The 15,554-nt window shown below is 41.9% G+C and overlaps 1 protein-coding gene across 1 annotated transcript in view; it reads left to right on the top strand.

The window, feature by feature from the left end:
- Nucleotides 1–1,223: 1,223 nt before the first annotated feature.
- The window catches only part of UBE2D2 (ubiquitin conjugating enzyme E2 D2), a 47,699-nt gene continuing 33,368 nt past the window's right edge, over nt 1,224–15,554 (top strand). Inside the window, exon 1 of the mRNA XM_080674169.1 lies at nt 1,224–1,831. Within this exon, the coding sequence (XP_080530295.1) occupies nt 1,808–1,831 (24 nt within the window). The 5' untranslated portion in view covers nt 1,224–1,807. The remainder of the gene's footprint in view (nt 1,832–15,554) is intronic.

Here is a 15,554-nt window from a genome sequence, read left to right as displayed (position 1 = left end):
TCCAGTGAGAGTGTCTCCAGCCAGATAGTAAGCACCTCCCAGCTCAGGCCTGGCCTTATATCTCAATGGTCCTGGTGTAGGGCTTGATACAGAGTAGTTGATCAGTGAATTAGCTTTTTGCCTCCACCTCCCAAAAAAAACCCCTCCAGAATAGGTTTTCTAGGCTTGCTCCTGATGGTAATCTAACCCAGATTGGTTTTCTCTCTCTCTGCCCCCCACTTCTCTCTAAAAATCAATCAATAACTTTAAAAATATTAAAAAATAAGAGCAGAAATCAATAAAATAGAAAATAGGCAAACAAGGTCACACATTTTACTGGAGCACACATTTTATTTTATTGTGTACCTTTTTCCCCTCCCCCTGAGGTAATAGGTACAGTACTTGTTTCATCCATCCATCCATCCATTCATTTTAGTGAGAGAGGAGAAGAGAGAAACAACCACTGATTGTTTGTTTGTTTTTAAAATATATTTTTATTTATTTCATAGAGGAATGGAGAGGGAGAAACATCAATGATGGGAGTCATTGATCAGCTGCCTCCTGCACTCCCCACACTGAGGACTGAGCCCGCAACCCAGGCATGTGCCCTGACCTCCTGGTTTATAGGTCCACGCTCAACCACTGAGCCATGCCGACTGGGCCTTTGATTGATTCTTTTACGTGTCCTGACTGGGATTGATCCACAACCATGGCTTATCTGGGCGTTGCTCTAGCAACTGAACTACCTGGCCAGGGCGGTAGAGTGCGTGTTTGCAACAATTTACCAAAGTGAGGTCTGGGCACTTCTACGATTGCCATGTCTGAGACACATTCAAGTTGTCATCTAGCTGAGGCCTTGATCAAAAAAGCCATCTCAGGGCTGCCCGTGTTATAGTGGAGGAACACATTCCTCGTAGGTGACCAGGCTGTTACCATGCGGTTCGGGAAAAGGATCTGGCGAGTCCCAGTTTTGCCACTGTGGAACTGTGTGACCTTGGGCAAGTCCCTTCTTCCTTCAGGAACGCTGCAGTGGGCATTAGTGCTTCCTCCCGGATCGGTCTATGCTATGGGGACGACCAAGTGACCTGGAAAACATTCTACTTTGAACGTTTACTGATCTCTGAAGACACTCGCATGGGTGACCAGAAGAGAGAGAACCCAGGATCCCGGCGCGTGAGGTCCCTCGACCCGCGCAACGGCTCTCGCGAGATCTCCTCCCTGAGCTTCTTGGCGTCAGCCTCTCCGCGGCCGTGGCGGAGGCACGTAAGCTACTCACAGGGGCGGCCCGTATCCCTCCGCCGCCGGCGCAGCCCGGCCCTCCTTCCCTTGGCCCGCCAATCCCCGCGCCTCCCGACCTGCCCCTCGGCCTGGGCCCACCCCGCGCTCGGGCGGCCCCACCCCGGCGGCGCCGCCCGCCCGTCCACCCGCGCGTCCCTCGGTCCACCTGCAGCAGGCTGTCCCTCCGGCTGCGCGACCGGGAGGCGCCGGCCGAGCCCGAGGCCTGGGCTCTTACTCCACGGCGGAGGGATTCGCGACGGCTGAGGAGGCGGCGCTGAGCTAAGAAGGAAGAGGCCCCTACCGCGGCGGCGGTGGCGGCGGCTGCTCGGGCGGCAGCGCATAAAGAGGCCGCTGCCGGGTGATGCGGTGACCGCTGCGGCAGGCTCAGGAGCCGAGTGGGCCTCGGCCCTCAGTAGGTCCCGCCGGGCCCGCGCTTCCGAGCCCTCCATCTTCTCCTGTCGACCCGCGATCACCGAGGCGGCCTCGCTCTCCTTCGCCCCTTCCCTGTCCCCGTCCCCGCTCCGGGGGCGGCCGCCACCCGCCTCCCACGATGGCTCTGAAGAGAATCCACAAGGTAAGCGACCGAAGGTCGGCGGTGGGTTTGGGCCGCTGGGCGGGCCAGCTGAGCAGGCTGCGGCCTGCACTTCTCGCCGTCGCCTCCGCCGGGCTCGCGGCCTCTTCGGACACGGCTATGGGCAAGGGCCTCGCCGGGCGGCCTTCACACCCCACTCCTAGTGATGGCGCCCGCGAAGGCCCCGGCGCGCACCCCGCGCTTAGGCCGGAGGTGCGTTCGTCTGCTCAGCGTTTCTCCCCAGCCTCCTTTCTAGGTTCTACGTGGTATGGTGTCCCAGGGTCTCTCTCGGGCCTGGGACTGCTGCGCTAGAGGGCCATTGTCCGAGCTGCCAGGAGGGAGGGGGGGGCTGGGGCTGGGGCGTGGGGCAGCCCCTTCGACCGAGGTCGAAGGCGCTCACCCCATCTTTGCCCGTTTCCTGGCCCCCTCCACAGAACCACCTGAGCTTGGGGCCGGTATCTCAGATAGACTGAGAAAGCCTTTTTGTCCGATCCACAAGTATTTCTTAAGTTCTCTCACCTCGAGGCAGCACACTTCGGTCCACTCTACTTGTCCAGAAACTGTTAAGAGTGGGAAGTTCAGAAGGAAAAAAACATGAGTCTTTTGATGGGGAGGGAAATAGAGGGAGAAGCATTTTATTCCTTGAGATTGCCAAACGTAGTCAGAAATTAACACTGCAAGTTTGCAGGAATTGATCCAATAGAAAAGCTGTTAAGTTGGCAAAGGTAGAGGTAGAAACCTGAGCATTGAAAGCCACTGGAGAAAATTACGCAATTTTCTTTTAAGATTAAATTAGGTGATACGTTCAGAGAGACCGTTTTAATTTAGTAGAAGGGATTTTGTTAGATTTTTTCCATTAGAAAGGACTTCTTTGCCCTTTAAGACAAAGGGTTCGGTTCTTTATTTAGTTATTTATACGGAGGTTTTCCTAATACTGCTTCTAGAATATTGGCTTGGCTTAAAATTTAGGGTACCCCTCCCCTAATATTGTAACTTCCTAGTGCCTTTCACTATCTTCTTTTTTTTTTTTTTTCCCTTTAAGGAAGTGGGGAAGTGCCACTGGTGATTTTTGTTTGGTGTTTCACTTGACTGTATTAAACCTATCGACTTAGAAGTAGATCCTGGGGTTATATGTCCTGAAGGATGGATGGAGATACAAGGGGAAGAGAACCAGTTTTCACTTTGCCTTAAACTCAGTGAAAATGCAGGTTGTTGGACAATTTAAACACTGCAGCTTAGCAGTTGTTTAATTTCATTCTTGATAAAAGACCTTTAAAGTGAAATTAATCCCACTGGTTACTGTAAATTAGGTTAGATGCATACCAAATTCTTTTGGCTTCTTTGATTTCTAACAAATGAAAAAAGGGCAGAATTTAGAAAGAGTAAATCTTGTACTGAAACGAAGCAGGTTATTTGTTAAAAGAAGCTTGAACCTTAATCAAATATATCTTAAAGAACCATTCAAGGGGCAGGAGCACATGGAGGAATGGTAATCGAAGTAAAAATGTATATGCATTATTTTTAAGGCTTTTAGGAATTACTATGTTCCTATAGAGGCTAGTTGGGAAGTTGTCAATTTAAGATTCTACCTGTAGAAAATTGTGCACTTATTTTAAAACCTGAATAGGAGTGAGTATAATGTGTGATAACTTACAGTCAAGAAATGTAGCCTTTCATCTCTACATTGATTGATACCTGTGTTTCTTTCAGAGAGGAGAATAGCTCTCAAAACATGAATTTTAATTTTTAGGTATATTTGCCCCCAGTATTATGGTTTCTTTGAGTTACTACATATTCTCTAGATTTTCTCTAAAATATGGCCATATAAAGATTTTAATAAGGAAAACCAAGGTTATTCAATGATAATTTGAATTTTTGAAACCCAATATTAACCTTTTTTCTCCCTGGTTTATTACCTAGAGCCTTCCTTAAGTATGGTTCAGCTTCTGAGACTACCAGGGATTAGAAAAATAAAATTTATTTGGTATACTAGTCAATAAGATTGTGAAAACAAAATGGAGGTTTTCCCCTCAAACTTTTTGTGTGACACCAATTTTAAGTTGCAGACTTACCTAGGTATGGATGAGATCATCCTATCTTATCCTCAGCCCTAGTAATGTATCTACAATGGAATCCCCAAAAGACTTAGGTTTAGGTGGCTTATATAATTTGATTTGGTCTTGAACCTTCCCAATTATCATTCTCTGGAAAAACTAGTTCTATTTGAATACCCTCTCAACTATCAGAACTGCTGCATCAGGGTTCTAATAAAATTTTGCTAAGAACAAGTACATTTGACATGTGGCATCTTGAGGAATTCCTTATCTTGTTTCTTTGACAGAGGGAAATAGTATTCTGTGAATTTGACAATGCTGTGTCTTACTTGGAAAAAGCTTTTGATGGACTTCATTTTGATATACACTTTAAGATATCCTGACCTATGTTTTAACAGTGTACCAAAGAGGGTCATTGTGAACATCCAGTGTAGTTTTGTGCAGAGATCGGGACCCTCTGGGATTGTTTGTATCTACAGCAAATGGACCCAGCCTGGTATGTTTTGAGGTTTTTCTGCTGACTTTATAAGTCTTGAGCTTTGATTTTGTTGCTTTGAGTGTTTGCCTCTAGCAGCACCACCCCCAGACTTTTTCTAGTTGGCTGCATCTCATCTGTTGTGGGCTGGGAAACCAGATCACGGAGCTTATTAAAATTATGTCTAAAATAAGATCCAGTAGGCTCTGAATGAAGAGGGCTTCATGTATTCTGTGAACTATGTGGTCTCTTTGGCTGATCAGAGATCGCTTCCTGTTTTTCTTTTTACTTTTGTTATACATATGCAGGAGGCTTTTTGGTGCTCTTACAGTACCATAAGATTGAAATACAGGGTTAATTTCTTTATTCTTGGGAACAGTTTAAGGCTGAATATTTTGATTCCTAGAGGAGTTAAAGACAGATCAGTTAGAATACTAAAAACTTTTCTTAACATCAACAGTGCCTTGTACATTTTAATGGTATTCTGCTAGTTATAGTTAACATTTGTTATACATAGCTTTACTGCCAGGATCATTACTTGACTTAGTCTATTTCTTTTTTTTCCCTTCAAAATATGTTTTTATTGATTTTAGGAAGAGAGAGAGACATGGATCGCATATTCCCTACTGGGGATCGATCCCACATTCCAGGTATGTGCCCTGACCAGAATTGAACCAGCGACCTTTGGTAGATTAGACAATGCTCAACCAACTGAGCCGTACAGGCCAGGACTTGATTTAGTCTGTTACTATGTTGAAGATTTAAAAAAAATATATCTTCCAATTACAGTTGACATCAATATTTTTATTAGTTTCAGATGTACAACATAGTGACTAGACATTTATGTACCTTACAAAGTGATTACCCCTATACCTGACACCATACATAGTTATTACAATATTATTGTCTGTATTCCCTATGCTGTACTTTATATCCTTGTGACTATGTTTATAACTGGCAGTTTGTATTTCTTAATCCTTTTCACTTTTTTTCACCCATTCTCCCAATACCCCTCTCAGTGACCATCAATTTGTTCTCTGTAACCATGTTAAGATTTTTATGACTAACTTCTGTTAAGGCTCCTTAAGAGTCAATAAATAAATAAATACATACATACATACATACATACAATTCTCAGTAAAATAAAGATTTCACACTCTGATGGTTATAAAGGACAGGCAGGTAACCCCAGTGAGCAAAGAGAATTGGGGGGGTGGGGGTGGAGGTGGGAGAGCTATAAGTTGCATGTGCTGTCAAAAGAGGGCAGCTGCTACCCAATCTCTGCAAGTGTTGCTATTGCCAGAATCTGTGAGCCTAATGTTGCCAGATCTGTCTTCCTCCCCTCACCTCCCCTCCCCGGGAAGCTGCAAATCCAGATTTTTGACAACCAATTCAAATTTTAAAACAGCCACCACATTCTTTTGGTAGGTTGGTAGGCACCAGTTTAATATGTGAATTAAAAATAACAAAAGTGAGGTTCAGTAAGTAATCAAGAGTGTAAGAATTAAATAATTTAAACAGTATTTTCTATCTTTTTAAAAGTTTCAAAGTATTGCTTTATGTAGATGGGCAAGATTAGGTAGTTTACGTAAACTTCTAATTAACTTTGCTTAGGTTTTATATGGTTATGTGTAAGGTTATAGGGAAAGCCAACTTAGTAGATGCACTGATTCCATAGAAGAAGTTTACATCTTTTTTTTTAAAATATATTTTATTGATATTTTACAGAGAGGAAGGGAGAAGGATAGAGAGCTAGAAACATCGATCAGCTGCCTCCTGCACACCTCCCACTGGGGATGTGCCCGCAACCAAGGTACATGCCCTTGACCGGAATCGAACCCGGGACCCTTCAGTCCGCAGGCCGACGCTCTATCCACTGAGCCAAGCCGGTTTCGGCAGAAGTTTACATCTTAATCTTAACTTCATTATGATGTGTTCATGTTATGAATCATCTTTCTGTAGGCTGCATACTTTCAAAATGTCTAAGATTTGGACATTACTAAAGGATTCTTAGAGATATGGGAAAGGAGTTGAAACACAAATATACTAAATTTTAAAAATTTTAAAATACTGTACTAGAAGTGTGATACAAGTAGTATTACATTAATATTATCAGAGGTAAGGGTTGAGTGAATTCCAGTCAAAATGATGAAACAAAATTGCAATAATCCCGTGGAGTACTGGGAATCTTAATGTAATCAATGGTTGGCTGAAGATAGCTGCTTGAATTAATTCTGTCTTGGAAAGCAGACATACTGTCTTACTCAAAAAGGTAAGCTTCTTGAAATCTCCAGGAAGTTATTATTTTTATTTGTTTAGAAAAGGATGCTTTGCTTTACAAAAATTTCATTGAATTGAAAAACTTCCTTTGCCTTTTCTAGTTTGCTATTTACATGTAATTTAAATAGCCATCATTGAAGAAGAATTGTTACTAAATCTAGGTTTTCTTTTAAAAACATGTATATATATTATATATATTTATTGATTTCAGAGAGGAAGTGAGAGGGAGAGAGATAGGAACATCAGTGATGAGAGAATCATTGATCAGCTGCCTCTTGCATGTTCCCTGTTGGGGATAGAGTCCACAACCCGGGGATGTGCCCTGACCTCTTGGTTCGTAGGTCAATGCTCAACCACTGAGCAACACCATCCAGGCAAATCTAGATTTTCTTTAAAGTCTCCCCTGAGTATAACTGTACTGTTGCCTGATAAAGAGGAAGTATTGACAAAGTCCATTTCTGGATATTTTAGCCCAGAGAGAGAGGACTGCTAAAATATCCTAGGCAGTTCTTAGGATAGGAATACCTGACTCATGCCTGATGCTGCCAGGAACATCTGCAGAAATGCAGAAAGCACACTTGTTTTTTCTGTAGAAATAAAATTTTGCTGGTTAGGTTCCTAGGCTAACCTTCAAAGCCATAATAAATGATAACAGAAAAATAAAGTATAATTTGTTCTTTTGACTACAGAGTCATCGAGATATCAAGTAATCTATATATATAAAAGCCTAAGCGACCCGCCAACTGGTAGCTGTGACACGCACTGACCACCAGGGGGCAGATGCACAACACAGGAGCTACCGAGCTGCAGTGACTTGGCAGCTGTGGTTCTTAGGTGATGCACCCGGAACCAGAGAACAGGGAGCCTGATTCCGGAGTGCGTCACCCAAGAACTGCTCTCTCGCAATCCGGGACCCCTCGGGATGTCGGAGAGCCAGTTTCAGCCCGATCCCTGTAGGCCAGGCCGAGGGACCCCACCAGTACACGAATCCATGCTCTAGGCCTCTAGTAAAATCATGAATGTTTAGCACTGCAACACATCTCAGAGCTGCTTTCTGAAAAGGCCATGTGACTTACTAGGGTTGGATCAAGAACCTGGATTTCTTGACTGTGTCCAGTGTCTTTTTGGCAGGCCGTGTACCCCTTATATAGCAGTTAAGTTAGGTATGTAAATAGAAGATGCAATCTTTTTCTTTTGTTCAAACAATTGGGTATTTAAAACTATGCTCTGGAACCAGAAGATCTTTTCCTTAACATCTCTTTATTGTTGGAAAGGTATCTCTAACTCCCTTAAAACTATGCAAATTTTGGATGTTGTGTCCTCCATATATTCATGAGTCAAATGAGTTTTTTAATCTCTCTAAAAGATTAAGAATCACTTTCTTGCCTCCTTAAACACTTTTAATCTCAGTAGGTGACCCAATTACCTATTTTACAGAGAAAATAGAAGATTTTTAAGTGTGAATTTTTTTTTGGATTTCCTTTGAGGCCTTTCGAAACAAAAACAAAACCCCACAGCTACCATATTTAGAGTACTCTGTATCAGAATTACTTAATCTCCTGAATATCCCTATTAGAATTCTGTTTTCCCTGGTTAGATGAGACAATGGCGACTTGGAGAAGTAAACAAACTCGCCTATCTATCATTATATGGTTATGGTAGGAAGAGCCAGGATTTAGATTAAAGCATTCTCGACTACAGAGCCAGCCATTGCTCGAAAATTACCTTAATCATTGTTCTTCTTTCTCTTTTCTCCAGCCTCTTTTCTCTGGATAAGCTATACTTTCCCCTTTGCCAAGCTAACTTTGGTTTCCATTTTTTTCTTTCTGCCAGATCCTGTGCTCCTAGTTCCAATATCTTCTCTACTAATTCCCCTCAGCACCCAAAGTTATCCAGGATTTCCCTCAACCTAAAAACAAAACAGACAAAAAAACCTTTAACTCCATTCTCCCACTAGAGCCAATGCCTTCCTCTTCTTTATCCTTCCCATCTCTGGCATTTTAGTGCTAAAAAGTTATTGAAAGAATAGTCTGTTCAAGTTTAGTAAGGTTACTTAATTGCCAGATTCAGTGGATACCTCATTTTTTATTTAACTTTTGTAACATGGTTATCACTCATTTTCCTCAGATCGTGATAAACTGTCTCCTCTTTCCTCATATCTAGTGTTTTCCAACTTTATTAGAATACTTTTCAAACTATTATTATTGATGGGTACAAATGAGTTCATGAAATAATGCACACTTGGCTTAAAATTGACAGCACAGCCCTAACTGGTTTGGCTCAGTGGAAAGAGCGTCAGCCTGCAGACTGAAAGGTCCTGGGTTTGATTCCAGTCAAGAGCATGTACCTTGGTTGTGGGCACATTCCCAGTAGGAGGTGTGCAGGAGGCAGCTGATCGATGTCTCTCTCATCGATGTTTCTAACTCTCTATCCCTCTCCTTCCTCTCTGTAAAAAATCAATAAAATATATATTAAAAAAAAAATTGACAGCACAAATGGTACCAGGTAAATTAATAAAAATACATAATCAAAATATCACAAGCACAAATTTAAGTAAATTATTTAAAAACAAAATGTATTAAGATGGACCTTCATTCATTGTTGTTTTGTTATAAAATAAAATACACTTGAAGAATAGTGTTTTCTTATGTAATAAAAGGGATCCTCATCAGGTTCTGCATTAAATATGTTATTGTATATTGTTTTCATTATAGTATAATATGAAAATTTGTTTCAAACAGGTGCATTGTAGCAAAAGAATGAAAGCTGCAAATTTCCAATATTTATACAATTAGTCTAGTACCAAAATTGTTTCATAGGCCACCTAGTTTAAAAAAAGAGAAGTCTATGCTTTGCTCATGTTTATCTTAAAATAATCTGACTTTGAGTTTAAAAATCGAAGGACTTTGATTTTTATTTACATTCTTTTTAAAAATTGAATTTATTGGGGTGACATCCTATATAATAAAAGGCTAATATGCAAATTGACCATACGGCGGAACTACCAGTTGCTGTGACGTGCACTGACCACCAGGGGGCAGACGCTCAACGCAGGAGCTGCCCCTGTGGTCAGTGCGCCTCCCATAGGGGGAGCGCAGCTCAGCCAGAAGCCCTGAGCCAAGCTCATGGCTGGTGAGTGCAGCGGTGGTGGCGGAAGCCTCTGCCACCTCTGTGGCAGCGCTAAGGATGTCTGACTGATGGCTTAGGCATGCAGCTGTCAATTGGACATCCCCCAAGGGCTCCTGGACTGCGAGAGGGTGCAGGCTGGGCTGAGGGACCTTCCGCCCCCAGTGCACAAATTTCGTGCACTGGGCCTCTAATTAGTTAATAAAATTACCAGGTTTCAGGTATACAATACAACAATACATCATCTGTATATTCTATTGTATGTTTACCACCCCAAGTCAAGTCTCCTCAAAAGTCACATTCTTCTAGTGGTTCCTGGGTAGCCCCAGGTTAGAACCACTTCTTGGTGACATTGAGGTGGCTGAAAGGGTCGACCAGCATCCTATGCTGTGGGAACTTGGCCTTGCTGGATGCCTTGATGGGCCTGGAAGGCGGCTGCCCTGAAGGCGCAATGTACCCAAACTCCTGCGCACGGCCAGTAGTGATTCTCTGCCTCCATCTCCAAGCAGACCAGATTCTGCTTCGCATGGAAGGACAGATTGCAGTAGCTGCTGCTTTTTGATCCACTGCTGGCCAGGAATGCGGTTGTGGCGTGGGAGCGCTGTTAGGAACATGGTGCCAGTCCTGTGCCTCTGCACCCCGGCTGATGCACCGCTGAAAGTGCCAACTTTGATTTTTATTTAAAACTTCCATATTCTAGCTATAAGTCAGTGGGGAATGGGTTACTATATTAGAAATATTTAACATACAATAATTTTATTAAATAACTTCTCAAATGTATATTGAATTATAACAAGAAGTAAGAGAGATTAGTGGAGTCAAATAGTAAGGCCTATGATTAAATGCTGTTTGTGCATCAGAACATTGGTTATCATTTGCTTTGTGTGTGCAAGTTTCTTGAGGCAAGTTATTCCTTTAAATCTGCAGAAATAGGTAATATTTCTTAAAAACATATTAAAAGTGGCCCCAGCCAGGTGGCTCAGTTGGTTGGAGTGTAGTCCCTCACACCAAAAAGGTTGCAGGTTGAATTCTTGGTCAGGGCACATATCTAGGTTGCTGTTGGATCCCCCAGTTGGTTGGGGCGTATAGGGGAGGAAACTGATTGATATTTCTCTCTCTCTCAAATTTGTAAACATCCTCAGGTGAGGGTGAGGTTTTTTGTTTTTTTAAGTATTAAAAGTGGACAAAATTTTAGGGCAAAAAATATTGCCACCTTTATTCCTGTAATACATATTAGTATCTCAAGAGAAATATTACTGTAATGGAAACAGTTCTAATTGGTCCTGCTGAGAATCATTTTCCTATAGTCATTGTACTTTTCCTTATACAGAGAATGTATTCTGCTGAATTCTTTATTCATCATTGAAGATCCAACAGAAATGGCTTCTCTGTGAAGTATGCCCCAGACATGCAGGCAGTACGGTTCCATTTTATAACTGTTTCTTAGTATTTGGACATGATTGATTATTCCCCCCTCTAGGCTGAGCTCTCCTGGTCAAAGTCTTAGTCGTTATATTCCCTTCATATTACTAAATGTCTGATGCATAGTAGGCATTCAGTTTTGCCAACAACATTCAGGAAATGCCAACAGCAAGTGGTGTGGTGGGGACAAAATAGTAGGATTTTGGAGCACCATGCTTGCTGAGTCATATTCTAACACTGTGGCCTTAGGCAACTCACTTAGCTGGTTTTCTTTAGCCTCAGCTTACTTGTGTACAGAATGGGGATAATGTCACATACCCTGCAAGCCTGTAGAGGGTGAGTAGAAAGAAAATATGGACTACATAAAAGGTAGTTTTTGTTTTGAAATCCTTACCCAGTGATGTTTTTATTGAGTGTGTGTGTGTGTGTGTGTGTGTGTGTGTGTGAGAGAGAGAGAGAGAGAGAGAGAGAGAGAGAGAGAGAGAGAGAGAGACAGACATCCATGTGAGAGAGAAACATTGAGAGAGAGAGAGAGAGAGAGAGAGAGAGAGAGAGAGAGAGAGAGACAGACATCCATGTGAGAGAGAAACATTGATCAGTTGCCTCCTGTATGTGCCCTGACCGGGAATTGAACCTCAGCCTTTTTGGTGTAAGGGAAGACACTCCAACTAACTGAGCCACGCGGCCAGGGTAAAACGTAGTTTTTAATATTAATTATCTCTGTGGCTTAACTGCCCAGTAATGTTGATCCATGGAATTGGTAGAATCTTGAAATCTTAGGTGTCAGTGTTGTCTGTTTAGCATTTCACTTCATTGCTACCCCAAACAAAAAAAGAAAAGAAAACACCATGGTGTTGTAAAAGTAATGTCTTATACTATTTCTAAGTGGGAAACAGGACTGAATTCCAAATTTTTTCTTCAGCAAACTTCAAAACATTATCTCCTGAATGTGTTTCTAATACATGTGATATTTTTGTTGGTTTAGAAGTGAATAAAATTCTCTTTAACATCTTGTAATAGAATTATCTGCTGCTGTCTTTTGAGCACTTCCCCCTATCACTTGTAGAGCATCATGCCAGTATAAATGATAGTATTCCTTTGCCAACTTCTTAAGGGCTTATATCAGATGGCATTTTAAAAAAATCAGAGTTGTTTTAGAGAAGTGGCAATGATATCTGTTTAGAAATATATTCTTTAAAGTAATAGTAAACTAATGGGAATCATAGATTTCCTTTAGATTAAATGTCTCCTTATTTATACCATCTATATTAGTTTCATAGGGCTGCTCTAAATTACCAAATAACTAAATGGCTTAAAACAAGAGAGTTTATTCTCTCACAGTATTGGAACCCAGAAGTCCAAAATCAGCAGGGTTACACTCCATCTGGGTTACACTCCTTCTGGTGGCTGGCTGTTAAGCATTCCTTGCTTCCTTAATTTGTAGCAACATCCCTCCAATCTCTGCCTTCATCCTCATCACCGTCCCCACTGTGTGTCTTCTTCTCTTTTGCCTCTTATAAGGACACTGATATTAAATTTAAGGCTTACACATGTAATCCAGGATGATCAGATCAAGATCCTTTATTTTTTTTTTATTTTTATTTTTTAAAATATATTTTATTGATTTTTTACAGAGAGGAAGGGAGAGGGATGGAGAGTTAGAAACATCGATGAGAGAGAAACATCAATCAGCTGCCTCCTGCACACCTCCCACGGGGGATGTGCCTGCAACCAAGGTACGTGCCCCTGACCGGAATCGAACCTGGGACCTTTCAGTCCGCAGGCCGATGCTCTATCCACTGAGCCAAACCGGTTTCGGCAAGATCCTTTATTTTTTTTAAAAAAATATATTTTTTTATTGATTTCAGAGAGGAAGGGAGAGGGAGAGAGATAGAAACATCTTCCAATGATGAGAGAGAATCATTGATCAGCTGCCTCCTTCACACCCCCTACTGGGGATCGAGCCCACAACCCGGGCATATGCCCTTGACCAGAATCAAACCTCTGGGACCTGTTAGTCCACAGGCTGACGCTCTATCCACTGAGCTTAAGGGGTCCTCAAACTTTTTAAACAGGGGGCCAGTTCACTGTCCCTCAGACCGTTGGAGGGCCGGACTATAGTTAAAAAAAACCAACTATGAACAAATTCCTATGCGCACTGCGGGCCCGGGACGAGTCGGCTGCTAAGTAGGACAGGCAGCGGCAACCGGCGGTCCGGATAAATGTCCTCGGCGGGCCACATGTTGTCCTGATACCCCAAGGTTGCAGGTTCAATCCCTGGTCAGGGCACATACAAGAAGCAACCAGTCAATGCATAAATAAGTGGAATAACAAAATCAATATCTCTCTCTCCTTTTCTCTTTAAAAACCAATAAGTAAATTTTAAAAAAATCCTTAATTTAATTACATCTACAAAAGACCCTTTTTTCCAAATAAGGTAACCTTCACAGGTCCCAGAAATTAAGATGTGCCACATATCTTTTTGAGGACCATTCAATCCAGTATATTCTCTAACTACAACCCGGGCATGTACCCTGACTGGGAAACAAACAGTGACCTCATGGTTCATAGGTTGACGCTCAACCATAGCCATACTGGTTGGGCTAACTTTCTAAAATTTTGAAACAATTTCAAACCTACAAAAGTTACAAATACAATACTTAGAATATTTTTTCTTTAACCATTTTAGAGTAAACAGTCAACATGATGCCTCATCTAACCCATATACTTTAATGCGTATTTCTTACAAACAGTGACATTTTGCTACACAATCACATGACAGTCATCAAATTAGGAAATTTCCATTGAGATCTCACTGCCATCTCATTCCCAGATCCCATTCAAGTTTTGCCAGTTGTTCCAATAATGTCCTATATGTACAGGAAAAGATCCAGTCCAGAGTTACCTTGCATTTAGTTATCTGTCTTTAGTGTCTTTCATTCCCTTAGTTTTTCCTTGTGTTTGTGACCTTGATACTTTTAGAAATTATAGTCCAGTAATGTCGACCCCATGAAATTGGGGGAATCTTGAAATCTTAGGTGTCAATATTGTCTGTTTAGCACAGTGGTTGGCAAACTCATTAGTCAACAGAGCCAAATATCAACAGTACAACGATTGAAATTTCTTTTGAGAGCCAAATTTTTTAAACTTAAACTTCTTCTAACGCCACTTCTTCAAAATAGACTCGCCCAGGCTGTGGTATTTTGTGGAAGAGCCACACTCAAGGGGCCAAAGAGCCGCATGTGGCTCGCGAGCCGCAGTTTGCTGACCACGGGTTTAGCATTTCACTTCATTGCCACCCCAACTAAAAAAGAAAAGAAAAAAATAAACACCACAATTCCATGGTATTGTAAAAGCAATGTCTTATAAATATTTCAGTTATTTTGGAGAATGTCTCTCAGCTTGGGTTTGTCTGATATTTTCTCGTGATCAGATTTAAGCCATATATCTTTGGAAGGAGTATCACAGCAGTGCTGTATCCCATTCTTCGTATCCTATCAAGTGATGTATGATCTTGGTTGGATTCTCTCAGGGGGTATGCAGTTTTACTTTGACCCATTACTGGGAATTTTTACTTCCATCAATTGACTAAGGTGATGTCTATCTGTATTCCTCTTCCCTTCATAGTGAATAAGTGATTTATTAGGAGACATGTACTTAATCCTGTTTGTATTTTTTTAAATCTAATCCTACATAGGAAAGTACCCAGAACTTAGCTGCTTAAAATAACAAGCATTTATTGTCACATAATTTCTGAAGATCAGGAATCTGAGAATGACTTAGGTCAGTGGTCGGCAAACTGCGGCTCGCGAGCCACATGCGGCTCTTTGGCCCCTTGAGTGTGGCTCTTCCACAAAATACCACAGCCTGGGCGAGTCTATTTTGAAGAAGTGGCGTTAGAAGAAGTTTAAGTTTAAAAAATTTGGCTCTCAAAAGAAATTTCAGTCATTGTACTGTTGATATTTGGCTCTGTTGACTAATGAGTTTGCTGACCACTGTCTTAGGTGGTTCTAGCTCACAGTTGCCTGGGGCTACATTTCAATACCACAGGGCTTACCCTATAATTCTTCTTTTCAGTATGGGTATTCCTTTTCTGACAGTGAGAAACATGTCTTCTATAGTTCGTAATATATTTATTTACTCATTTGATCAGTTCCCCTGTATATAATCAACCTCCCATTGCTGTGGCTCACCTACATAGATACCATTCTTGCTTTCCGCAGATGCCCTTTATAACTCTGTCCTGACTTGGACATCCCGTACTGGGTCATGCCCATCCCTCTGTGGATGTCCTCACCATTTATTTTTTATTTTTTATTTTTTTTAGAGAGAGAGTGGAGGGGAGGGAGGGGGGAGAGAAACATTGATG

This window comes from Plecotus auritus (assembly GCF_963455305.1).
Source record: "Plecotus auritus genome assembly, chromosome: 6".
Classification (NCBI taxonomy): domain Eukaryota; kingdom Metazoa; phylum Chordata; class Mammalia; order Chiroptera; family Vespertilionidae; genus Plecotus; species Plecotus auritus.
The sequence above is the reverse complement of the archived record's forward strand: the minus strand, read 5'-3'. Positions and strand labels throughout refer to the sequence as shown.